Source organism: Lycium ferocissimum, chromosome 7 (assembly GCF_029784015.1).
Source record: "Lycium ferocissimum isolate CSIRO_LF1 chromosome 7, AGI_CSIRO_Lferr_CH_V1, whole genome shotgun sequence".
Classification (NCBI taxonomy): Eukaryota; Viridiplantae; Streptophyta; class Magnoliopsida; order Solanales; family Solanaceae; genus Lycium; species Lycium ferocissimum.
Window position 1 is genome coordinate 25,221,412 of NC_081348.1, and position 27,422 is coordinate 25,248,833.

A 27,422-nucleotide genomic window follows, 5' to 3' on the forward strand; every position below is an offset into this window, starting at 1 on the left:
TACAAAGGAGTTTATGCAGCTCCAGCCTCTAAAATTAAAAAGAACTGGTGTGAATCTACAAAGGAGAATGCAGGATATTACTTGAAAAGTAATGTAGAAAACTAAAAGAAGAGAAAATCATAGCGTTATATTACAAAGGGTGATTGGTATGAAAGAAAATATCTTCCGAAAACTATTTTTCCAGAAGAAACTTTATCTCACTATCCAACACTAATAACAGTTAAAAACTATTTCAAATGAACTATTGGAGAATGTTATCATTCATATCAAGCACACCAAACTTCTCTATGGTCCATTTACTTGTCGTCGTCATTCCACTTCATGGGTCCAAAGCTAGGCAGGTAATTCTTTTACTTAATATTTCAATAGACCTGCATGTTCAAGCACTACTTCTTCGAATGTTATGGGAGGTACATTTGCATCTTGGATAAATTCTGTTAACAAGCTTTGCAACATTGATTAGAGAACCTCTCTTTTGTACTTGAGCACAAAGTCTCCAGACGGGTCGATGTCCTGTACACCAAAGGCAGGACAGAGTGGCCGCCCTCTAACTTCCACATAGCGAATGCTGCACATATGAATCAACTGTCTTCAGATCACATACGAAAGGAGCAAGCACTTACATTTGACATTATATATTAAATAATCTTAGTTTCCAGTGAAAACAAGCACCCTCTGTTCCTTTTTCTGCTTTTTGTTATCTTAAATGCTAGCAGGATAGAATAATTTCCCCTTTTCTTGTTGAAGACCAAATTTTTTGCTTTCCAGTGTTAATCTTAAGATTTTAGTACCTGGAGTGATGACCAGATTCCTCCTTCTACATGCTTCATGTTTCCTAATTGGAAAGTTCTCTTAATTCTGTAATTTGGGTTGTAAATAAACTGGGAAGGTAGTGTGAATATTGATTGTCACTATGGAAAACAAAAGGTTCCTCCACAATGCCATTCAAAAGAATGACGGGAAATAGAAGAATGCATAATATAACCAAAAAGGATGAGTCTTTTGTCTAAAAGAAAGAAGTTGATGAATGATAAACATGGACTTAGATTAGGAATGGACAGGAAAAAGGAACATTTCAAGTACAGATCAATATTTCGTTAGTATAATTGGCAATTGAATATCCAAAGAAGTTACATTGTTCTCTAGTACTTTCAAAATTGTCCTAATTTACAAATTTACGTCTCATTTCTTGAGTTAGAAATGTATGTTTTGAAGAGAAAATATGGGTTTAATTTCTTTGGTAGATGAAATTAGTTACTCGAGGTATGTCAAGCCTCATCAGTAGTACATAGAGAAGACAGCTACAAAATCTTGCTGCTGAATAGACCAACGGAACAGAACTTTCAATTAAGACGGGGAAAGTGTTGAACTCTAACCATATCTAAAACAAGTCGTCAATCTCACATCTCTCAGCTATGCCCAACAGTTCAATCTGCAGATATCCATCAATGCAAAGTACCGATTCTGGTAGCTTGAACTGCTGCAAGCGGTTTTCCTGGCCATCAAAGTTTTATCTGTTAATTCTCCTATGCAAATTACTCTATGACACTCCTTGGAAAGGCCTGTACCTGTAGTTGATGTTTAACTTAGTATAATTTTTACTTATGACAAGACTTGGAAGCCTTGGCCAGAATAATGCCTACAAGTGTTCCCAATCAGTGGAGAACTATTCCACCTACTTAGGACAAGACTTTGCGCCTTGACCAGAATAAAGCTTAGTGCCTCCACCAGGGAAAAAAAAATAAAAAATTAGCACATAAGATTTGTCTGTGTTGGGAAAAAGTAAAGTAACTGTTAGAGGGAATTCTTTTGAGGTATACGTCCATATAAACTTGTCATCAGCAGGCTGTCGCTCGGGCAAGTGCAGAAGATCACTCTTATCTCTTGAGGATTTGGGGTGTCCTAATCGAAACCGAACAGATTTTGCGGAGTATATGGGCTTTCCTTGATGGAAATAAACTGATTTGGAAATGTTTGTATCTTAGCAAAAGAGCAACAAAAAAAAGTTTGGAAGTCTGATTGGGAATAGTCGAGAGGGAATTTAGTGCCCAAGGTGATGATAAGAGAGAATGAACAAATCACCTTTAAAAGGTTGTATCTTTATTTCAGTGATGACACAAAGATCAGCTTTCAATTTGTAAACTAGCATCTCGGAAGCATTGGGATCACTGTGTCCTATACTTGACCAGTATGAAGGTAAATCTTGATATCTGTCTCTTGGAACTAGAGTATGCACAATACTTTGATCTGGATAATGGTCCGTACTTAGCGCTAACTGCATTACCTATGCAATTACTTGGACATGAATTTGATGTTTCAATAGCTTGAAGTAGAGAAGCATAAACATTATGGTCTCTTTTTAGAGTCTCCCAACTGGAATTGCTAGACTCAACATCTTTTCCTTCTGCTACCCTCAAATCTGGTTCTGCTATACGTGCAATTCTAGAAAGCTGCGGAACTTTCTCAGACACAGATGCTTGGAAATTCCATTAGTAGCCACTGCAAACAAATAAGTAGACGTTCAACTCATTCGTTCTCCCAATGATAGTAAACCATCAATGACCTTTAAGTAGCAAAAAATGGCATCCCTAGATTTCTTGAAGAAACGCTCAATATAGCATCAATTTTCTATATGAAGGAAATTGTGAAATTGTGAAAAATTGATGTAACATCATAAAGCCAGAAGAAGTGATGTAGTTGGTACGCATAAAATTACATGGAGTATAGTTGCCTCTGTCACAGAATCAACATGGATTTAGCTAAAAATAGAAATTTAATACAGCAAAGGACCCATGTTGGGATAAACATGAAATTTATAGAATCTCTTGTTTTAGAGAACCTCTAGCTTATAAGAGAAATTATTTAGAACTAGTTAGTACAAGATCAAGGTGACAAAATTTGCCTTTCATCTCCTTCTACCTATTACATTTTCGATTCCCTTTTTGGACAATCTTCAGTAGTAACATGCAAACACTCATACCTCAAGATATGTGCTATTGTGAGATGTGATAGTTGTTATAATTGTGTATATCCATGAACAACTCATCCTTTCTGGAATTTAACTTTCACAATCTTTCTTATGCTGATATTATAGAGAACCTTGTTGATGGCTCATACAAATTATGTCTTGGACCTATTTTTACTCCTCTCCAATGGAAAGAGAGGAAGTAGCATCAAGCATGTCTGACTAACTTCCACCTTTATCTTCCGCTAGAAGTCATTTTATTTTACAAAAATGTCCATTCCATTGATTATTTGGATAGTTACGGCTGTCAGTCATTTTGAAGAAGTAACCAGACTATCGAATGGCTATGAATGTGCTTCTCTTGGAGGTATTAGCTGTTTTTGAGAAGTTCTGTATAGGTATTATCAACTTTACTTCTAGAAAGCAGCACTTCTGGCCTCTGTAACAGGCGGACGAAGATGCTGATGCGGTAATGTAATTTGAGATCTTTTATCTGTCAAATAGAAAATGAGAATTTCCGAATTGGGAACTCGGATGTGAAAGCTTATGTGCTCATTCGTAATCCATTTACCTCCTCCTAAACATTTACCTCCTCAGTAACCAACCTGATCCTTGGAAATTCTAGTAAATAGAAGGATTCAGCTAAACTTTTGGCCCTTTCATGACGTTAAGGTTTGCATTAGAATTCATCTGCACTTTGTTTTGATCCATTTCATTTCATGAGATATCTCATGTTGAACGCTAGAGTGAAAGATCTCCCCATACTTCAATCTCTTTCTAAGCATTTACAAATATTTGGGATCCTCTTGGAGCTTGTGGCAAGAGCTTTCCTTGGATTTCATGCTTCAACCCATTTTCAGACAAATCACATGCAGCATTTTTGGCATCTGTAGCAATGAAAAGTTTGTGCATCTTTCACATCGCCATTATTCTTGTCAGTTTGCAAATCCTGTCTAATTATGCAAGTTCCCGTTGAGCAGTTTGAATGTTAGGCCTAACCATTTTTAGTTTAAGTATCTCATGAAATGGCGTATATTATTTTCAGCTTGAGCAGACTAATTCAAAAGTAGACAATGTATAGTTCTTGTTTCCATTCTGGAGCCACTTGTCGGATAAGTTTTGACAGTTGCAAATGGTTAACTGACAAAGCATTTGCATTGTTATCTATTTGATTGATGCAACTTGCCATTCCTAACCCTTCACCATGTTATCCCCTGGTAGTTAAAGTTCCTTTTGTAATTATCCCTAGTAACTCTGGTTTTGGATCTTTGGTATTGTCATTTTGTTGCTTGATTGCCTGCCTATTCTAATAGACGAAGGCGTTTGGATAATGTATGATATAAAATTTAAAAAGAAGTGATAAAAGTCTAAGGTGTTAAAGGATCTTCCAAAATTGATTGGAAGTTGTTTTTGGGTATAGCCTTCCCTTGTAAAAAAGAAAAAGTTTGTGAAAGTTAATAGACATGTGAGTGGAAATCAGTATCTCACTTAATATACCCCTCTTATTCCTGAAGACTTAGTATTTCACTATTACTTCAAACCTTGATGGTCAAAAATAGTATTTGCGAATATTAAAATTGAGTATTTTAAATAGTGAAATAATATAATGTCCAAACAGTAATCATACATTCACAGATTGCGAGAGTTCAATCAGGAATTCTATTAGCACTTTCTCTTTTCCCGTCAATAAAAACAGATAAACCAGCTCGTGGGATGCTTTTGTCAGTTATTCTTTCCTTTAATTGAAAGGGTTCTTTTCTTCTATCTTCTATCACAATGTTTACAAGCATTTGAACAACCTGCCAGTATTCTGAACCCTTCACCGTAAATATAAACTTCCTTTCTACCCAAGATGAGCTGGAGTTCATTTTTGTGGTGTAGAACTTAACTACTCAACTCCACAACATTATATGTTAGATCATGAATCCAATCACAATAAAAGTTTAAGGACATCATGGTGATAAAAGGGAAATAGGATGGAGAATACCAAAGGGCACTAAACCTGCTTGCTTTATCCTCCTGGGAATGGAGGGCTCAGTGTAGCGAATGGGAGTAAGAGAAAAACTGGTGCAAAAGGGAAAGAAAAGAGTGAAAAGTGACATTCTATTCTATAATGACAAAGGTTTTCTATCTGGCCATGACTCCACTTTCTGGAAGTACTTCACTGGCACCACACCATCAATACCCTCGGTCAAGATAACTCTGTTTTCTGAGATATAAAGCTTCATCCCATCTGAAGCAATGCAACACCAACTGTGAGAAACAACGAAAAAGTAGGGTTTTCGAATTTTGATGACTTTCACACATGTATCGACTTCTGAAATACACTTTTTACTTTCTGTGATTTTGAGGTTAGTTTTTTAATCGAGAAAAACTACAAAAATAAGCTTAAGACTTCACTTCGAGAAAAGAGAGTTAGAATATTGTTTCCTAATATCTCACCATAGATATTACTGACTTGAGAACCTATTATAAGTTCCAATGTGTTTGATCCAACTTATACTTTAATTGGTTCCATTTTATTGGGATTGTCATAATACTTTAGAGAACCTTGACTAGAATTCGACAAATCAAAACCAATTACCTTCCAAAGCTTTTCTCACATCAAGAAAGATGAGGACATTAACATCTCGCCTCATTCCTGTTCAGCAACAAAGAATACTTTAGTCAACCAAGAATGTTGAAGTTCGGGTGAAGTGCCTAAAAGAAAGGGTTCTCTGCTGATAGAGGAAGATACTGAAGGTCAAAGATAAACAATAATCCATAAGTTTACACATGGAGATCAGAAAGCCGAATATCTAAGAAATTGCAAGAAATGATTCTTAAAAGTGCACCATGTCAGGGTTCTCCTAGAACAACTACTGTTTTCATGCCAGAAGAAGAAAAAAATCAGTCGGTGGATTTATGACAGTAGCATGAAATCCAACGAATCTGTAAATTGTGAAGATGGCAACAGATTCAGGCTCCTATAAGGTATCTTACCACTAATTACTTCGCCATCTGTTGGCAAGCCACATGAGAAATGAACATGTAACCTTTTCATGCGTTTGAGCCCATGCTCCAAAATTGATTCCAAATTCTTCTTGTAAGTGCCATGTACACAAACTGCACATTGCCACAATTGAAAACCACAGCTTCAGAGTCAGAGATAGAAAAATTCTAAAGGTCCCGGAAGATTTTGATATAAAAATTATTCTTCAGCATTAGACGAGAAAATGATATCATTTTATATATATAACTATTAATTGAGGTCAACATCAACCATTTTTGTCTTGGTTTTACAATATTCAAAATGAGAATTTAAAAATGAATCTTGAATAATTTTGTGAACTTACATTATACATTTCTATTGAGGTCAATATCATCCAATTTGGTATTGGTATTACCGTATATAAAGCGAGAACTTGAAAATGAAACTCAGAACTTTTGTAAATATATATTACACATTGTAATTAACATTAATACTCAGATTTTAGTACTTTATCCAAAAAAGTAACTCAGGAAAAGCATGATCTTTTCAGGAAAACTGTTGACAACTTAAGATTTTGACAGATGAGTTGGGGGAGAGGAAAGATCCAAATTCACTCTATTTGTTTTTTCTTTTTTTGAAACTGGTAACATGTCCAAATTCACTCTATTTTACCCAAAGGAAGGAAAATTCTTCGTAGTAGTATTTCCGTAAAATTGTTGAGTCACTAACATTATAAAGTCCTAACCAGTCCGTGTTGAACTTTGATCCAAAATTGGTCAAGAATTGACTGTCAAGTCAGTGAAAATCAGAGACGGCGGGAGTAAATTTACACTAGAAAGACACAATAATCAACAACTTGCTACAAGCATTCAGTTCAAATATGTTCCTTTTCTCAAAATTAATCCTGAAAGATACTACTTATCAATGATTTGAGGTTGACTTGAACGATGATAATCTTAAAAGAAGAAAAACCATAGAAATCAAGAGCATTGGGTAAAGAGAGGAGCAATCATATGGCGATAAATAGATATAGAGATTTCCTTGGGGAAAAAACAGATATGATGTCACAGTTAAAAGAAGGTAGGCCTCTTTGCCAATTCCTGTACATTTGTATTGCTTTGTAGTGACTCTCAACAGAAAAGATCAATCCCAAAGCATCATCTCTCAACAGGACATATTTTAATAACGCCTTCCATATTTTGTTAGTAAAGTTCCCCACAATGCTTATGACGCGTTTTAGGCATTCATTGTACATAGGAGCCAAAGCTTCAATACTACATGTTACTAAGATCCTTATGAAATTGCTATAGGTTACTAAGATGTTACTGAGGACCAGTTACATGACAAAGTTCTATGATATAAGTATCACTTTCTATACTCGAGCCATGACCAAACATGTTTCCTCTTTCTTTTTTTCTTTTTTATAAGTCATTAAATGGACAAAATTATCTTACCTTGAACTTCATCAGCTGAAAGGATCGGTTTCAATAAGCTTTCAGTTTCAACTATCTGCAAAGTGGCACACAAATATTTTTCAGCTACCAATGGTACTGCTAACTTGTGAGCTGAATATCATCAATTGGATGTCTGCAATATTACTTTCATTTTTCATACAAGGACAAAATACGTATCAAATTGGTCTGCATATCATGAGCCTTTCAATGATGAAAAGATGGGAATTGGAATTTTAAAATCAAGAGTAACACACAGATGCACTGAGAATTACATCATAGTGTTTCATTGCTAATACAAATTTCTAGCAGAAAAGATGCATATTTAAATGTCTAAATGTATTTACTTTCTTTACTGCTGTCTCGTCGGTTAGGTGACAAAATAAGGGTGTAATTGCTTGCATTAAATGAAATATGCTTAGAGGTATAAAAGAAACTCCACTAATGTGCTTTCAAACGTGCACGGACAGAATAAAATCCATGTTCGATCTCTCACGTTCCAGCCTTTCGTTCTCCCCCTCTTTCTCTTCTCATTTCCAATTATGTTGAGAATTAACTTCTTCATTCATCAGAATTCATCCAACTATAGTAGAAGTACCCTCTAGAGGCTCCTCCACTCTGAATGCCATAACTCATAGACTGATTAATCCAACTAATTTCCATCTGAAATATCCAAGGAAATAACATTAATCCACTTTACGGAGAAAAAAGTACCTTTACTCTCCATTTTCTTCCAATAGGCCCATTCTTTGCTTGTTATCCTTCCGTACTGCCTATAAGAAAGCAAGCAAAAATTCATCTATATGTAACAGAAATGTCAAATAAGAGAAAAAGGAGCAATCAATTCAATTGAAAGAAAGGAAGTTCATTCAATTGTGGGTTGTGACAATGAAAAGCCAGCCACTGTCAAATTTCCGTTTAGTATCAGAAGGTTCAATCTTTGTCAACTAAATTAATTCGAAAACCTTTTGTAATCCAAACAAGAAGCAAATCAGACTTTTCATCAACATCATACAAGAACAGAGGCAACAAATTAGAGGAGCATGAAGCTTCACATAACTAACCTCTTTGACATCATCAATTGTGTGAGACCTCAATGGGACGTTCGCAAATGTTTTCAAGTTTAACTTTAACAGATCTTGCACCTTCACATACCCATCATTCCTCATATTCAAGTTTAGCTCAGAGGCCATGTGCCGCAAAATGCGTGTCCTGAGGATAAAAAAACATTACCGAATATTCGTGAGAATCATTTTAGTTTAGAAAAAGTTTGGGGTTTTATAACTTTAGAAAGTTTAAGGCAAGTGACACTTGGTTCTCGACGAACTATATCTCCAAACACTTCAATACGTACATACCCCTACTACCTAGAAGCCTGGAACTAATCACTTCTAGTGATCATCATGGCTAGAAATTATTTTCTAATTATTATGTTTTCATTTATTAACTCCCACTAACCCCAAAATGAGCTATGAGCATTGTCAGTCCCAAACCAGGATAAAAAGACGAGGCTCGTGTAAGTTAAAGTGCAAAATAATCTACCTTTGAATTATTATGAATGTTTGAACAATGAAGGCCTAAAATAAAGTAAAATATGCACACCGGATTGATAAAGCCAAAGCCAACTAATTGGGATTGATTGATTACATTTTCTTTTTACTATCATGGGTCACATAAAATTGGAGAGTTGTGGCAGCATAAAAAAAAGAGCTAAATGGAAACATAGAATTCATATAGTTTAACAACTAATTTCGAATTGAGGCTTGTAGTTGTTTAATAGGATTGATTAGCATAGGCAAGATAATAAATAAAGATCAAATAAGCCTGAAGGGAAAATGGAGAAATACATACAAGAGTCTACCAAGAGCATCAATTTTATCTTTGCCGGAGCTGCCACGGCCCCCTGATCTTTCCTTGTTATCCCTCGTGTCCACTCCTCTTCCTCTTCCTCTACCACCGCTGCCATTGATTCCAATTAAAGATTGAAACTTCACAGAGAAACCATAGGCAACAAAGAGGAATTTTTTTTTATTTACCTTGGATTGGAATGAGAAAAGGCAGAGGATGAAGAAGGCTTGTGGAAACCACCCGTGTTTTCCATTGAAGAAGGGAAAGAAGAAGAGATGAAGGATGTGAAAAGAGGTGAAGGAAGAATTAGGAAGCGGCAACGTACAAGTCGTATACAAGTGAACATGGGTACAAGCTCCAATTGGATCTCTGGGAACCCTTTTTCGGACCCGTAATAAAAACCCAGCGCTGAAGTCTAATGCAAAGCAGGAATAAGATGTTCTTCCTCCTCCTGCTGACTCATTCGACTATTGCGTCAGAATATAAAGCTTGTGTTCAAAATAAGCCGTGGATGGCCGTAAATTATTTCAACTAGGCACAAAGTTAAAAAAAAAGGAAGAAAGACTTTTGAAGCTTGTGATTTAAAATAAGTCATAAATGGCTGTAAATTATTTTATTAAGAGAAAGTTTTAAGTTAAATTATTTCTAAACTAGTGTACATGCCCGCGCTTCGCGCGGGCATTAAAAAAAATAATCAAAATATGACTGAATACGAAGACCGTAGGGATGCTTGTTTCCTCCATAAATATGGAACTTGAAAAGTTGCAACGGTCTATAATTAATGGAATATGAAACGTTATAAGACAACAACCATCCTTGAGACTGCTTCTTTTATTAAAGTGTGAATATTACCTAGTGTCAAAATTAACAGCTCAAGAGAAAGGGAAAACCCGTCAAAACCTTTTGGCCAACATGGCCTAATTGCTACACTACTCAAGGTAGAAGCTCATATCTTGTAATGTCATTCCTAACTTTGTCTTCATATTTGCTCAGAAAAATATCTCCTATATTACCAACCTTGTGATCATGGCTGGCGTTCTCTACTTGTCCTGAAAGATTCAATAATTCCTTCCTTGTCCTATGTTTTAAACAGTCCATGCACTGTTACTGTAGATTTCAGTATTTGCAGACTTCCCATTGCAGTTAGCGACAGCCCATACCAGTTCTGAGGAAATTCAGGGAAAAATTCTCCGAAAAAATAAACAATCAAGAAGAGGAAAAGTGCAGGGAGAGGCATCGTTGATTTTCACTACGTACATGCATATAAATCATCAAATAGAAGGTTTAAAAGTATCAGCTCAATTCAAACACAAAATAAAATAGTGAAAGGACGAACAGGAAGTCATTCATGTGTTGTTGAAAAGCACCGATTAGGAGTCTGGATAAAGTTTTAACTTCTAATTTAAGCAGATTTAATCCTAGTAAAATCCAGCTCTTTCCTTTCCCAAAACATGATGCAGCCTCAAGAAAAGTAAAGATAGAACTTGCACTTGGCTATATTGGGTAGACTTTGTAAGTAGGCGAAACCACCATCGATAAAAAACTAAAATAATGACCAAGCAGCAAAATATTCATTTATTCAACGCCTCCTTCACATTCATTTTCAAAATATTGGCACAATGGCAGAATGCAAACTGATACTACTTAAAGGAAAATTATGAAACTTTCCCACAGTAAAGTTCATAGCACATCCTATAATGCAGCAGTAAAAGAGGTGGAAACACGGGCAGATTCAAAAAGATGGGATACGAAGAGAGAAGGAAAGCAGCAAGGTGCATCAGTGGTTATATAATTTCCTTGAGGAAAACTAAAAATACAGAAAAGAGAGTATCGCGAGGGAGAGTGCTTAAGCACCCATAGACCTAGAGTGTTCAAGAAATCCATAGGCCTCACCTTTTTAGTTGATGCAGGTCTTACTGTTAATAGAGACGCATTCAAAAAATATCCTAATCATGAATAATACAACGACGACGACAAACTTAAATTAGAAGGCGACAAAGCATTTTATCAAATAAAATAGTAGTTCAATATCTTACAGGGCAATAAAAAATCATGAACAACGACAAATCGTCTTGCTTTAGAAGAAATGCCTCGAAAGAAGGAAACAATGGGCTCGCGTAGAAGTACGCAAGCATTCCAGTTCGTCGGGATTTTGCCCGAGGCAAAATCAGGACTACTTGGGAGGTCATGAAAGTGGATATTGGCTATGTCGAAGGATTTAAGGCGTTAGCTCGAACCCTGGCCCGTCGTAGTTTGCTAAGCCGACATCGTAAACAGAGAGACCATATGAGGAAATTAGACAGACAAATTGGAGAAGCCTACTGAAATGGCCTTGAGCTTGAAGTGGGACAATCACTACAACTACTTCATGATCGTGTTTCAAACTCCTACAGATTAGTCCATTGTTTGCAAGATTTTCACTGTTAATATCCATCGACCAAAAGGGGTTTGAGGATTTAATCTTTTTAAGGTAATGAAGTGAAGTCTATGAGATTTGATGAACTAAACATATGATTCTGGGAAAGAAGAGCTCATTAAACATAAGCATATGGTCACATGTTCCAAGTCTAATAGACTAACATAGTATTTTTATCATATTAATGGAGTTTAACATGTTTGACATAATCAATCATTAAACAAATTTAAGATGTCTGGAGACAGAACGAAAATGGTAACGTATTAAACGTGTAAAACAAAAATTTCAGAGGAAGAAAATGAGAAATTGGGTCCTAATAGTTGTAATTCTTCGAAGCGTACCTAAAGTTCACTACGTATATATATTTGAATCATAGATGTAGTTACAAAAGAGTGAAGCAAATATTAAGAGGAAGAAAATGAGAAATCCTGCCCAAATAAGATTTTACCAAAAACTGTTTGAAGGAGAGCATGGTTCACCATCTCCTATTACTGGTCGGAAAAAGATAGTATATGAATATATTCATGGAAACAGAGGGAGGGATAAATGTATATCCTTGCAAGCCGAAAACTTTAATTAGAAGATGACGAAGCATTTTATCAAATAAAATAGTAGTTGTAATTCTTCAAAGCATACCTAAAGTCGTAATACACTCTAAAGTCTAAATGTATCATAATGCAGATTACAAATATAAATACAATCATAGTTTTACAGCCACCAGAAAAGGAACCTCTTTTCTACACTCACTCCTACATGCTCTAAATTCACTAATTTTTTAGAAGTTAAGAGCTGACAGAAATATAGTTACATAGTTGAGAACACAAGCAATTGTCATGTACTATGTGGCGTTCAAATCAAAAACACTGAAATATGTACCAGAAACTCTAGAACCTCCAAGGGGCGTATGCATAGTAGAAATTACACACCGAAAATATCTTAAAGGGATGGCAGTAGAAGGTTAGAAACAGATTTAACCCGTTAAAAGGGGTGCGATGATGGGGTTATGAACATCAGAAGACATGATTTTTGGGCTGCATAAAATAAATCAAATAAACGCAAAAATATGACAAAGAAAACAATAACGGAAATGGTTAGTTATAATAAATCAGTTCAAATGGCAAATATTCAGAGGAACAAAATGAGAGGTTTTTGTCCAATAAATAGAGCATGGTTCAACATCTGCTATTACTGGTTGGGAAACGAACATGACGCAGCATGTGTACTATCAGTAATCACACCTTAAGAGAGGGCAAGTATTCGGCAGAAGTGGATATAAAGCGAAAAGGCAGATTTCAAAATCGATAACCTTGAAAAGCTAAAAGGATGCACTTTTCCTTACAAATTTGCAAAGAACAATTTATCCAACAGACATGAAATCTTAAAGTTCTTGTGAGTTCAGATTTTTTCTCTATTCAAAACATACAGAGTCGAACTATAAGTAAATGAAAGGAACCATAGTAAATCTACATGATAATTGATGTGGCAGTAGTAAAAGAAAGTGGTTGACAATGGAAAAACAGCCTACCTGGGCGGCCCGGAGGGATTTTCTGTGCCGTGACGAAGAATATCAAAGTCAGGAGGGATTTTGAACGTCGCGAAGAAGAATTAAATATGGGAGTCTAATTGTAAGTAAACGAAAAAAGTCAGAGGAAATCTGGAAATATTTGATGTGGTAGAACTAAAACAAAGTGTTTTAGAATGGAAAAGCACCATACATGGGCGACCTGGAGGGATTTGGTGTGCCGCGAAGAAGAATTTCAAAGAGGAGATTCAAATTTCTCAGCAGAATGATGTTGGCAAACAGGGAGAATAGGAAGAAAGAATAGGGTGATGATAATGAAAGAAGGCAGATTTGGTAAAGCGTTGTTTTTTATCGTCGCAGCTTTTGCGAATCAGGGAAGAGGTGTTTTAGTTTGGCGGGCCTAAATGTTTGCCCTTGAAAAATGGAATTAATTGTCAAAAATTTGCAAAAATAGATAAATAGGATTCCTGCATTTTAGTTGCGCCACGTCACCTGGCCTTTGTCTTGCTTTTATATATATATATATATGATTAGACGAAGTAGTCCTGAATAGAGCAGAATGGATAAAAAGGATTCCCATAGCTGACAAATTAATTAGGGTTAAGGCATAATTGATTGATTAATTGTTAAAGCCGATCATTTGCATTAATACATCTGACAAATTGGGAGTGCATAAAAGAAGAAACAATACCACATTAATGCATTATTACTAATTTACAGAGAAAGATATATGTTACCCTATAGTTTTCCCCATCAGAACAGCGAATTTCCCACAACAATTCCCTCAAGAAAAGGAAGGAGATGAATCTGCCTAAGCAAGGAGCTACTCCTGGGCTTAGTGTGAGTAAATTCACCCGGGAAAGAACAAAGAAAGAGCAATCAGTTCATCTGAAGTTAAGAAAATTAACCATTTAACCTTTAAATCATGCATGTAAATAGTGGCAATAAGGATCTGAACTTTTTGAAATTTGAACCAGAACTAGAATAGGAAAACAAGTAGACACAATTACGTCAAGACATCTACATCATTGTGATACAATCACTCACAACAGATTTCAGAAAACTAGCAAACCAGGAGGATGAAAATTCATCAGTTAGTACTTTCATCTTCTAACCCAATTCCTAGGAATTCACCTAGACCATCAAAGTATTCTAATACCGGCACATTGTGCTTGAATTTCTGATACTTGGATTAACCAAGAAACATGGAGAAGACAAGATAACAGACAACAATGCTATGTAGTAGAAGTTATACACTAGTCTAATAATTAAATCCAAAGATCTTCATCAAGTCCATACAGCTTATCGGAAGAACTTTATTCTGACAATTACTTAGAGAAAGCAGATCTTCATTCTTTCAATTTTTCTGGATGAGGAGACAAGCTTCTAAAATGCACAGAAGAACCATAAGGTACACGGCGCACATATGAGAAACAGAGAAAGAGGCATATAGTAATTAACTTTACCCTGCCAGGATCAGAAACATATCCTAATCAGCTTATTCTAGGTTTTGTGATCTGCTGTTGATACCATAAATTTTGAAAAGGAACAATATTCAAGTTTAAGGACCGATTAATCTGGCGTTCATGTAATATCCATCTCAGCTCTTTCCTAACTTAGACACTTTGGAATCAAGTCATTAGAAATCTGGACTTGTCAAGTATAATTTCAACGATCAACTCAAAAGTTTCTAAAATATAAAAGAGAAATAGGGACACAAGAGATGGACGCATATTAGAGGTTCTTCACAGCCTAGGTCGGAGACATATTACAATATTTCAACTTACATAACATTTTAGGTTCTTGATATCGCATGGGAAAACCAAAAAGGACCAGGTAATTTGGTCAAGGTCTAACCTTATTTTTTGAACCTCGAGAGATTCTCATATACAGTGTTATTTGTCTCATACGTGAATTAATTTGCACATGGTATTTGAGAAGAAAGCAAAGAAATTTGATTATGATTCGGTTGGTTGTACCCTTAAGAGGATTCTCCTTCCTCTTTCTGAGGCTTCACTTATTTGTACTCATTCCAGGTATATTCATATGGTGGATTTAGTGGCATTGCTCATACTAGGTCTAGATGTAAACAAAGAATATGTTATCACTGCAGAAAGCCAAAGGCTCTTTAATTTACTTTTTTGATCGGTAAGACTCTATACTTAAGTATCTATAACGATGAAAGAATATAAAGAAAGAGCAAGAATGAGCTTTTAGGCTCATAAGTATAGCAAGCATGGAAAATGAGTAGAAGAGTCTCACAATAGAAATAGGAAATTGCAATCTATGACTACTTTTTGTGGAAAATTAACATCATTAGGAGTGATGAGAGAGAGAAATTGTATAAAGAAAAAGGCGAAAGCTTGAACGACTCACCAAATTTGCGCCAGAGGCGTGAAACAGCACCAGCACAGACCACATCAGCTGGATCATCCAAACGCATTAGAATGTTCAGGGACACATCAGTTTCAAGCCACAGCACAAAATCAACACCTGTCTCCACACAAAAGTGCATTTTCCCAAAGTTTCAAACTCTGAATCATCACAAACACATAATTTATGACAAAAACATTTTTTTTGAGGAACGCTGAGAGGGAAGTAAGTAAATTGATAAAAATGAATTTAAATGGCAGTTTATGTTTGCTTTTGGTGTTACTGAAAGGCTCACGAAAATGGCTTCTCTTAAGGCGCTTTAAAAGAACAAACTTTCTCATCAAGTCAATACTCACATAAAAAATCTCATCCTTCATAACATTAACCAATTATCCAATTCATAAACACCAAGAAGAAAATTCTGGAATACCATCTAACCTATGAAATGAGAAAGCAAACATGAGGCAAGAAAAATAAACAACCGGAAGATACTACCAATTTGGGGCTTTAAGAAAAGGAAGGAAAATTAGCATGCAACCAAGAAACCTACACATCTGGAGTTCACCAAAAAAATTCAACAAAAGAATGAAGGCCAATTGAACACAAAGACCAGCAGAGAGTAGTAAAGCAACGGACTTTGTACCTTTTGGATTGAAGAAAATGAACAGAACCTAGAGAACGAAACAATATGCATTACAAGGATACAAAATGGCCACTGTTTCCACCCTATTCTGTTAGTAGGTTTGACATCCCAATGGCTGCAACTATCCGTGCAAACATTGGAAGCCTCAAAACTTCAATCATGGATAAACTAATTTCTGAGTTTTCCTATAAGCACCGAGGAATCATTGTAGAGGGGTCACTTTGCAACTGCGGGATTACACAGATGGTTAACTAATAATGGTGAGGATGAGGTTTTATCTTATGCTACTTGTAGATCGATATTGTGTTACTTGACGAAACTAACAGGAGAGTTAATCAAAAGTTAAACTATAGGGAAGCACTAATGAGATTAAAAGTTTTAGAATAAGTAGAAGTAAGAACAAATGCGGCGTAAGTTAGACTCCATAAAAAGAATGAAGTGAAATTAGAAGTCATTGTGGTTTTGTGTCTTCTAAGAGAATGACATGATTGACGGAGACACAACACATAGAACTGAAATTTGATGATTGATATATGATATTATGAGTGTATTATGAGAATAGACGGATATAAGATACCTAACAAACTGAAATGCAAGCATACAGAAGGATTGAGAGACCAACAATGTTATACGAGAGTGAATACTGGACCTCTAAGACCCAACATATCCACAAGAAGAGTGTCGTAAAAATACTGCTATTGAGATAGAAATGCAGTCATATAATGTTAGACAAGTGTATGATTGATCAAATCCGACATAGAGTGCAAGTAGCACAAATAAAGGATAAATGATTGAGTGAGATGGTTTTTCCCATGTCCCGCATAGACATGCAAATGCATTGGTGAGTAGGTGCAACACAATAATGATTGAAATTGCTGAAAGAAGATGAAGTACATCTAAAATCATATGGAAAGAAATTGTCTTAAAAGACTTATAATCTAAGGATTTAGCTAAGAATAGAACGAACTAGAAACAGCGGATCCATATAGGCGATATCACCTAGTTAGAACTAAAGTTTAGCTATTCGTATTAACCTGAGGTCCAGCGATTTTCCAAAAGCCTTTGTAGTCTGGCTAGAGCATTGTGCACCAGTGTTAGGACAAGGTTATATTAAAGAATCTTATTTTAGAAATTCTCTGTTTTGACTTAAACGACAATTATCTAGTATGGAAATAAATGGACTCAAATAGACCAGAATGGATACAAAAGATTCTTATAACTGATTTTGAAAAGTAGTTGATTGATAGTTAAGATCAAGACGGTTCCTGGGCAAAACCTATAACTTGCATATCTATCACACCAATTAGGCATGTCTTAAAAAAGTGTGTTCAAAGTTCTTGATAACAAGAACACAACATTAGCACAATAAGCAATAAAAATGATCACGGATAGCTCCTCATAGGTCAATGAACTTAAATAAGAGTTCTTCTGGATTTGGAATTTGTAAAAAGTTTATCCTTTTTAAGATATTAATGCTTGGATATGCTAGTGTTTCACTAAATGTATATAAAGTCACAGCAAGAACAGTAATACAAATGGTTTATTCCTACAGAAGAAGTCATTATAAATCCAGGTTAAAAGACAAACTTCAACCTCTATGAACCATTTATTAGTACAGACAACTCCACACAAGTTACAAGAAATTATTTAGAAGCTGCCCAGAAAGAACCGTTAGTTCCTTTTCTTCTCTTTAAAAACAGCATTATCCAAAAATTAAAACTTTAAACAATATTTGGAGTAAAGGGAAATATTCACACATACAAGAATGAAAATTTATAGATGAAGAAATAGGAGAAAAAACAACCTTAGAGATGGGCAGGGCTACGGTCAACTCAAAAGGAAATAATCTGATGCATAGGCCACTAGGACACTAAAGGGGCCGATTTCAGAATATAATTTAACTATGAGTAATTATTTTTTTGTCAAACACAATGTATTATAATCACAATAATGGGATTATCTAGTTATCATTTCAGAATGGAAAAGGGCCAAAATGCCCCTCACTTATTGAAATGATTTAAATTTGTGGGCAATTTGCAGGATTGCCGTTCGCTGGGGGTGGCCTTTAATTTTTGTCCTTCACAAAAAAAAATTTGGTTTTCAGTTTGAATTTTCGCTCAGTCGAAAATTTTAAAAAAAATTCGCAAGGTAGAGTTTAAATTCGCAAGACAGAGTTTTGCTATTTTGCGAATCCAAACATCTGCTTTGCGAAAATTCCATTTTTTTTTTTTTACTAAGCTGGGCGAACCCCGAACCGTATTAGACGAAGGGTAAAAATTAAAGACCACCCCAAATGAAGGGCAATCCGCGCAAAAAAAGTAAATTTGTCCTCGTTCCACCTATTGAACCCCTATAGCCCCTAAGTTACAGGCCCTAACATCAATTCTCCGATTAAAAACGACCCTTCTTCCACCGATTGAATCCGAATTATCCTTTACGATTAAAAATGTTTCTCTTCTAATTGGAATTATAATGTGAGATATGTGGGGTTCAGCTAAATATGTGATAAGATATTAGACCCAATTCATAAATAACCCGAGTCAATAGTTTGTCTACATGTTGCAGTGAAAATGTTACCTGGTTTTCTGCATCTTTCATTTTGGTACAGAACTTCAATAATGATATGTAGTGTCTTGGATTTACTACATTTGAATGGTATGACATTTCAAGGCCAGATATTGTACTGCAAGAACATGTCCAGATCATAGTCAAAAGTAAATCCAAGTGTCTTTAGTGGGACTAGGGGTGAGGATCTCTCAGATAGTGGACTAGATTTGTATTTAGACAGAAGTTACAAGAGGCTGAATGCCGCAACTTCCCCTTTCAAGAGTTCATTAAAGTTCGCATGATTTGTACTCCCTCAAACGTAAAAAAGAGTGTTCACTTAGTTATTTGCGCAATCATTGAGAAAATATTAATTCGTACAAAAAAAAAAGTAATTTGATTAAACTGTCTCTAATTAAATAGATATTAAGACTTTATCACATAAGACTTAATAGAAGCAAATTTGAAAAAATCATATTAATTCTTTGTTAATTTGATAAGTGTACACTCTTTTTAACCCAAAAAAAAAGGCTAAGTGAACTTTTTTTTTTTTTTATCCTAATGGAGTATTAAATAAGAAAAATATCTCCTGAGATAAGCGTATTGACTCCATGGATCTAGAAGAACCTATAACAACAGTAATCTTTTTCCAAAACAAAGTTAAAGCCCATAAAAGTTTTGAAATAGTGCTTAATTAGTTCCCGCTTTTTAGGCCAGCTCAATTCTCTTATTCATTGGTAATGCCCTGGGATGATCTCATCAAGGAAAAGCCAAAATGCAATTGTTTTGTCCGCCGCCTCGACACATTCTCTTCCCTGCCCTGTATCGTCCCATATAGAAAGAAGAGGGCTTTCGCAAAGCCCGAAACTAACATATAAGTAGATCCAATAACGTAAAGCGAGGAGTTGAGCCCAGTGTTTTGGACGGCGCGCGGTGACTAAAGGCGACAAGGGCCTGCCTCGCCTTAAGGCGCGGCGCGCGGCGAAGGCGACAAGGGCCTGCCTCGCCTTAAGGCGCGGCGCGCGGCGAGGCGCTCGCCTTTTTGAAGTGCGGCGCCAATAAATACCAAAAAATTAAAATATTTAATTGCATATGTAAATAATCAAAATCTCACTAGCAATAACATATTAGCAAATATTTCAATTCAAAAATTAAAAGTAGATAGTAGATACTAAAAGTCTAGAACTTGAATGAGTCAATGACTCAATAATTCATAAGTGACAAGACAAGCAATACTAAAATTAAAGCAATAGTGCAATACTAAAAGTCTATTCAAATTCAAGATCTTCAAGATTTCCAAATTCTTGATATCCAAACAGAGAAAAAAAAAAAACAGAGGAAGAAACAGAGGAGAAAAAAACAGAGCAATTAACAGAGGTGAAAAAAACTGAGGGTAAAAAAACAGAGGAGAAAAACCAGAAAACGAAGAAGAGAATAGAATCAGTCAAAAAAAAAAAAAAAAAAACCAGAGGTGGCCGGAAATAGGGCAGTTGTCGCCGGAAAAAAAGAAGAAGAAAGAAGAAGAACAGATGAAGAAGCAGAAGTCGAAAATACAGGAGGAAGAAAGAAGAAGAACTGAAGAAAAAGAAGAAGGAGAAAGAGACATACCTGAAACCTTGAAGGAGAAGAGAGGAGGAGGCAAACAAAAAACCCTAGCTGCTATTTTTATTTAGTCCTCCACTTTTTTTATTTGTTTTTTTTTAAAACCCTAGCTGCTCGCCTCGCCATGGCGCCATCCTCGCCTTTCTCGCCATTGGCGCGCCTTTTGAAGGTCTGCTCGCCATGGCCATGAAAGGCGCAGCAGCCACGCCTTGCCTCGCCTCTCGCCAAAGGCGAGAAGGCGCTCGCCTTTAATAACACTGGTTGAGCCTGAACTAGCAAATCGAATTTACTTTCAGAACCATTCTTCCTACGATTAACATGTGTGCAATTTAGCAGGAACACACAGCGCAAACAAACCTGAGCTCCATGCTGCATCCCTATTTGGATTCCTGAACTCAGAAGTAATCATAGTAGATATTTGTGTTACTCCAGCGCTGATGAACTTTCAATGAGAAACCAATTATTTCTTGATATATTTTTCATCTTGCATTCCCCACCTGAACAATTAGGTTTAACTATGAAAGAAAGAATAATACACAGGCAGCATAATATCACCTACAAAGGAATTTATGCAGCTCTAGAACTAAAAAGCACCGGTGCAAAACTTAGTAACAGATGATCAGAGAGAATGGAGGGAATTTACTTGGAAAGTGATGTAGAGAACTAAAAGAAGGGAAAACCATGACATTAAGCTACAAAGGGTGTTTGATATGGAGAAACTTTCTCTCACCATCTAATACTTTCTAAAATTTAGAAACTATTTCAAATGAACTACCAGAGAACATTCTCTTTCATATCAAATACATCGAATTACTTTCTGGTCCATCTAATTGCCGTCATCATTCCACGTCATGGGTCCAAAAACACGGCAGGTAATCCTTTTACTAAACTTGAATAGACCTGCATGTTCAAGCACAACTTCTTCAAACGTTACTGCAGGAGCACTCGTATCTTGGATGAATTCCTTTAGACAAGCTTTGCAACATGGCTCAGAATTAGTGCTCGAGCACAAAGTCTCCAGACGGTTTGATGTTCTTTACGCCAAAGGAATAAAGTGGCCGCCCTCTAGCTTTCACATGGCAAATGCTGCACATATGAATCAACTGCATTCAGATCATATAGGAAAGGAAAAGCACCATCCCTCTTTATAGAGTATTCGGATGTGCTTTTAAAAATAATAATAATAACAACAATAACATCTGTTTTATTATATCAAGTTTGTCCAGACAGTTCTTTAGTGAATCCAAATCTGACATTTGATATTAGATCTTAAATAATCTCAGTTTCTAGTAAAGACCGCTTTTTTGCTTTCCAGTGTCAATCTTAAGATTTTTGTACCTTGGTGTGATGACCTGGAGCACTTCTTCTTTTTTTCCCTCCTAGTTTGCTTTATGTTTCCTAATCGGAAAGTTTTTTTAATTCGGTAGAACTTTGGGTCGTAAATAAACTGGAATGGTAGTAAATATTGATTGTCACTATGGAAACCAACGTTCATCTACATTCCTCCAAAATGCCATTCAGAAGATTGCATACTATAACCAGCCTTATTAGTACAGAGACAAGTCAGCTACAACATCTTGCTAATGATTAGACCAATAAATAACTTTCAATTAAGAAAGAGAAGTGTTGAACACTGACAGTATGTAAAATAAGTCGTCGATGTCACATCTCAGAGCGCTGCCCAACAGTTCAATCTGCAGATACCCACCAATGCAAAGCACCGGTTCTGGTGGCTTGAACTGTTGCAAGCGGTTCTCCTGGCCATCAAAGTTTGATCTGTTAATTTTCTCTGACACTCCTTTGGAAGATCTGGAGACGATGTTTAACCTAGTATACCTTTTACTTAAGACAAGAGTTTGAAGCCTTGGCCAGAATAAGGCCTACCAGTGCTCCCCTCAGTGGAGAACTATTCCACCTACTTAGGACAAGACTTTGCGCCTTGACCAGAGTAAAGCTTAGTGCCTCCACCAGTGGGAGACTAGGCAGGAAAAAAAAAAGAAGCAGACAATTTAGTTAATAAGATTGTCTGAGTTGGGAAAAAGTAAAGTTTATACCACACCTGTCTCATAGGGAATTCTTCCGAGGTATACGTCCAAACAAACTCGTCATCAGCAGGCTGTTGCTCAGGCAAGTGCAGGAGATCACGCTTATCTCTTGAGGACTTGAGGTGGCCTAATCGAAATCGAACAGATTTTGCGGAGTGTATGGGCTTGCCTGAATGGAACCAAACTGATTCGGAAACGTTTCATATTAGCAAAAGAGCAACAAAAAAATGGAAGTTTGATCGCGAATACGGGAGAGGGCATTTAGTGCCCAAGGTGATGATAAGAAAAATTGAAAGAAGCTAAACAATCACCTTCAAAAGGTTGTATATTTATCTCAGTGATGACACAAAGATCAGCTTTCAATTTGTAAATTAGCATCTCGGGAGCATTGGGATCACTGTGTCCTTTACTTGACCAGTATGAAGGTCTATTTCGATACATGTTCATTGGAATTAAAGTATTGAAAATACTTTCATCTAGATCATCATTGTCCCTAATTGAATCGGTAACTGCATTACCGATGCAATCACTTGTACAAATGTTTAATTTTCCAATATCATGAAGTAGATAAGCATACACATTATGGTCTCTGTTTAGAGTCTCCCAGCCGGAATTGCTAGACTCGACATCTTTTCTTTCTGCTACTCTCACATATGGTTCTGTTATACGTGCAATTGTAGAAAGCTGCGGAAACTTTCTCAGACAGAGTTGCTTGGAAATTCCATTAGTAACAACTGCAAACAAAAAGTAGACCATCAACTCATTTGTTCTCCCAATGACCTTCAAGTAGCAAAAAATGGCATCCCTAGATTTCTTGAAGAAATGCTTAATATAGCATCAATTTTGTATGAAAGAAATTGTGAAATTCTGAAAAATTGATGCCACATCATATAGCCAGAAGAAGAGATGTAGTTGGTACTCTTTAAATTACATGGAGTATAGTTCTTCACAGAATCAACATGGATTTAGCCAAGGATAGAAAATAATAAAGCAAAGGACCCATGTAGGATAAGCATGAAATATATAGAATATCTAGTCTACTTTTAGAAAACCTCTAAATTATAAGAGAGAATTGTAGGATAAGCATGAAATATATAGAATATCTAGTCTACTTTTAGAAAACCTCTAAATTATAAGAGAGAATTGTAGAGAATTGGACGAAGTAGACCTGAATACAGCAGAATGGATACAAAGGATTCCGTAGTTGACAAAATTAATTAGGGTTAAGGCATAATTGATTGGTTGATAGTTAAAGCCGATCATTTGCAATTAATGCATCTCACAAATTGGGAGCGCGTAAAAGAAGAAAGAATACCACATTATGACTAATTTACAGAGAGAGACATTTGTTACCCTATCATTTTCATGTCTAAGGAGCTACTCTGGGGCTTAGTGTGAGTCAATTCACCCGGGAAAGAACAAAGAAAGGGCAATCAGTTCATCTGAAGTTAAGAAAATTGACCATTTAACCTTTAAACCATGTAGTAAGTAGTGGCAATAACTAATAAGGACCTGAACTTTCTGAAATTTGAACCAAAACTTGATTAGGAAAACAAGTAGACACAATTACGTTCTATAGCATTGCGATACTATCACTCACACCAGATTTCAGAAAAGTAGCAAACAAGGAGGATGAGAATTCATCAATTGGTACTTTCATCTTCTAACGCAATTCTCAGGAAAATTCACCTAGACCATCAAAGGATTCTAATACCAGCACATTGTGCTTGAATTTCTGATACTTGGAGAAGACAAGATAATGGACAACAATGCTATGAAGTAGAAGTCATATACTAGTTTAACAATTATATCCAAAGATCTTCATCAAATCCATACAGCTTACGGGAAGAACTTTTATTCTGACAATTACTTAGAGAAAACAGATATTCCTTCTTTCAATTTTACTGGACAAGAGACAAGCTTCTCAAATGCACAGATTAACCTTACTTTTTGGACAAGAATGACCAGGTAATTTGGTCAAGGTCTAACCTTATTTTTTGAACCTCAAGAGCTTCTCATATACAGTGTTCCTTGTCACATGCGTGAATTAATTTGCACATGGTATTGTAAGAAAAAATCAAAGAAATTTGATTATGGTTGGATTGGCTGTACCCTTAAGAGGATTCTCCTTCCTCTTTCTGAGGCTTCACTTATTTGTACTCATTCCAGGTATATTCAAATTGTGGATTTAGTGGCATTGCTCATTACTGCAGAAAGGCTCTCTAACTTTTTTTGATTGGTAAGGCTCTCTACTTAAGTATCAATAACGATGAAAGAACATGAAGAAAGAGAAACTATGAGCTTTTAGGATCATTAATTATAGCAAGCATAGGAAAAAGAAGAAGAGTCTCACAATAGAAATAGGAAAATGCAGTCTATGACTTACCATTAGTGAAAATTAGCATCATTAGGGACTGTAGTATCATGATCAGAGAGAAAAATAACAGTTTTTCAGTCTCACTGCCTAAAATACAACAACAACATACCCAGTGAAATCACACAAAGTGGGATCTGGGGAGCCTTACCCCTAAAATAAGAGTACTAAACAAGGATACAAAGAAAAAATTGAAAGCTTGAACAACTCACCAAATTGGTGCCAAAGGCGTGAAACAGCGCCAGCACAGAGCACATCAGTTGGATCATCCAAACGCATTAGAATGTTCAGAGACACGTCATTTTCAAGCCACAGCACAAAATCAACACGTGCCTCCACTTGCAGATCTGCTGCTTCAGATTCATCGAGCTGGATGCTGCTTCCTTCTCCTAGTTTTGTGCGTCTTTTTCGGCGAAAGCGCATTTTTTCAAAGTCCCAAACTCTGAATCATCACAAACACATACTTCATGACAAAAAACATTTATTTTAATAAAGACAGAGAGGGAAGTGAGTAAACTTGATAAAAGTTGAATTTAAATGCCAGTTTTATTTGAGTTTGGTGTTACTGAAAGGCTCAGGAAAATAGCTTCTCTTAAGGCGCTTTAAAAGAACGAATCTTTCTCATCAAGTCAATACTCACATAAGAATCTCATCCTTCATAACATTAACCAATTTTCAAATTCACAAACACCAAAGAAGAAAAATCTGGGCTACGATCTAACCTATGAAATGAGAAAGCAAAAATTAGGCAAGAAAATAAACAAACGGAAAGATACTACAAGTTTCGGGCTTTAAGAAAAGGAAGGAAAATTAGCATGCAACCAAGAATAACTTACACATCTGGAGTTCACCCAAAAAAATGCAAAAAAAAAAAAAAGAATGAAGGCCAATTGAACACAAAGACCAGCAGAGAGTAGTAAAGCAAGGGGCTTGGTACCTTTTGGATTGAAGAAAATGAAAAGAACCTAGAGAACGAAACAATATACATTACAAGGATACAAAAATGGCCACTGTTTTCTCCCTATTTTAGGAGGAGGTTTGCCATCACAATGACTGCAATTACCCCTGCAAACTTTGGATGCCCCCAAAATTTTGTTCATGGATAAACTAATTTCTGAGCTTTTCAATAAGCATTGAGGAATCACACTTTGCAACTGTGGGCTTACAGCATATGGTTCACTAGTGATAATGAGGATGAGGCTTTATGGTACATGCTACTTGTAGATAGATATTGTGTTACTTGACAAAACTAACAGGAGAGTTAATCAAAAGTTAAACTATAGGTATAGGGAAGCACTGGAGAGTAAAAGTTTTAGAATAAATAGAAGTAAGAACAGTTATACTATGGTTTATTCCCCTACAACTCAGTTTTCACAGAAGTCATTATATTGCAATAATCATGGTCAAAAGACAAACAATCATGGTCAAAAGACAATCTTCGAACTCTATGAACCATTTATTGGCTATTATTATACATACCAAACCAGCAGGACATCTGTGTCTAGAGCCCAGAAAATTGCTCAAATGTGCAATAAACAAATCAATTAGCAGACAAACTCCACGACTTACTAGAAATCTTTTAGAAGCTGCCCAGAAAGAACCTTTAGTTTCTTTTATTCTCGATGGGGAACCTTGGAGCAACTATAAGGTTGTCTCCGTGTGATCTATAGGTCATGAGTTCGAGTCATGAAAGCAGCCACTAATACTTGTATTAGGGTAGGCTGTCTAAATCATACCCCTTCTTGAGGGTCTATCAAAAACAGCCTCCACCCCACAAAGATAGGGTATTGTCTGTATACATCTTATACTCCCCAAACCCCACTTGTAGGACACGGGATATGTTGTTATTGTCTATATAACAGCCCTTGGGTGCGGTCCTTCACCGGACCTTTCTAACGCGGGATACTTTTTACAATGGCTGTCCTAGTTTCTTTTATTGTCTTTTAAAATATCATTATCCAAAAATCAAAACGTTATGGACATGAAAAATTTTACCCACTTGCCACAATTAAGCAACTTCATATTTCTCGAATATACACACTCATCATGCTCATAAACTGAGGCAGCGGTAGTAACATTGTAAGACAGTAGAAATTAAAAGAAAAGAAGAAAGAATAAACTAACCTATACTGGAGTGAAGGGAAATTCCTTTAGTCGGTAATTTGTAAGTGAAAACTAACGGAGTAGCCTTTTTAGATTTTTACTTTTAAGAGGCAAAACCCAGATGAAGAAAGCGGAGAAAAGGCTAACCTTTGAGATAGGCGGGTCTACAATCTACGCAAAAGCAAAGAATCTAATACAGAAGGCGACTGGAAAATTTATTTTTTTCGTCAAACATTGCGGGTGCGTTTTGTATGAAAGAAAATGTTTTTCATGAAAAGAAATTTTGGAAAGGGAAAATGTCTAAAACACACCTCAACCTTTGTCTGGATTTGCTGTAACACATCTAACCTGTTGTTACACCTCAGACTTTCGCACGTTAAAGTCGCATCATGAGTTAGTCGATGCAAGTTCAAAAAGAAATTATCTTAAATTTAAAAGGGATTGAACTTATTAATATAAATGGTTACAAGAGTCTATAAATAACATTAATAAGTGGCGGAAGATTTAGAGGGTGAATGAATCAAAGAAGCATGAGTTTCGTCAAAAGTCGGCAAGTTGGGAGAAT

At 36.0% G+C, this 27,422-nt stretch overlaps 1 protein-coding gene, 1 long non-coding RNA gene and 1 pseudogene across 9 annotated transcripts; all 3 read right to left on the minus strand.

Annotated features, from left to right (window-relative positions):
- On the minus strand, positions 1-26,486 carry LOC132064003 (F-box protein At4g00755-like). 7 transcript variants are annotated; one of them, XR_009416483.1, is made up of 7 exons: positions 26,234-26,486; positions 24,967-25,196; positions 22,692-23,114; positions 22,395-22,564; positions 22,251-22,313; positions 1,615-1,675; positions 1,377-1,495 (listed from the first exon to the last, which is right to left on the minus strand). XR_009416483.1 is itself a non-coding variant. In XM_059456848.1 (6 exons), exons 2-5 carry the CDS (start codon positions 25,175-25,177, stop codon positions 1,382-1,384), a joined length of 918 nt encoding a protein of 305 aa, XP_059312831.1. In that variant the 5' UTR covers positions 25,178-25,196; positions 26,234-26,481; the 3' UTR covers positions 1-568; positions 1,377-1,381. The 7 variants fall into 7 exon arrangements, 4 of the variants coding, with proteins under 4 accessions (XP_059312831.1, XP_059312832.1, XP_059312830.1 ...); XM_059456848.1 differs by lacking the exons at positions 1,615-1,675; positions 22,251-22,313 and adding an exon at positions 1-568 and having other exon boundaries at positions 26,234-26,481; XM_059456849.1 differs by lacking the exon at positions 1,377-1,495 and having other exon boundaries at positions 1,502-1,675.
- LOC132064008 (uncharacterized) lies at positions 1,816-18,059 on the minus strand. Of its 2 annotated transcripts, none has more exons than XR_009416484.1 (3): positions 17,994-18,059; positions 15,550-15,666; positions 1,816-2,499 (listed from the first exon to the last, which is right to left on the minus strand). It is a non-coding gene; the product is annotated as an uncharacterized LOC132064008 (long non-coding RNA). The 2 variants fall into 2 exon arrangements; XR_009416485.1 differs by lacking the exon at positions 17,994-18,059 and adding an exon at positions 16,190-17,952.
- Positions 4,527-9,690, minus strand: LOC132064007 (uncharacterized; annotated as a pseudogene).
- Positions 26,487-27,422: the final 936 nt, after the last annotated feature.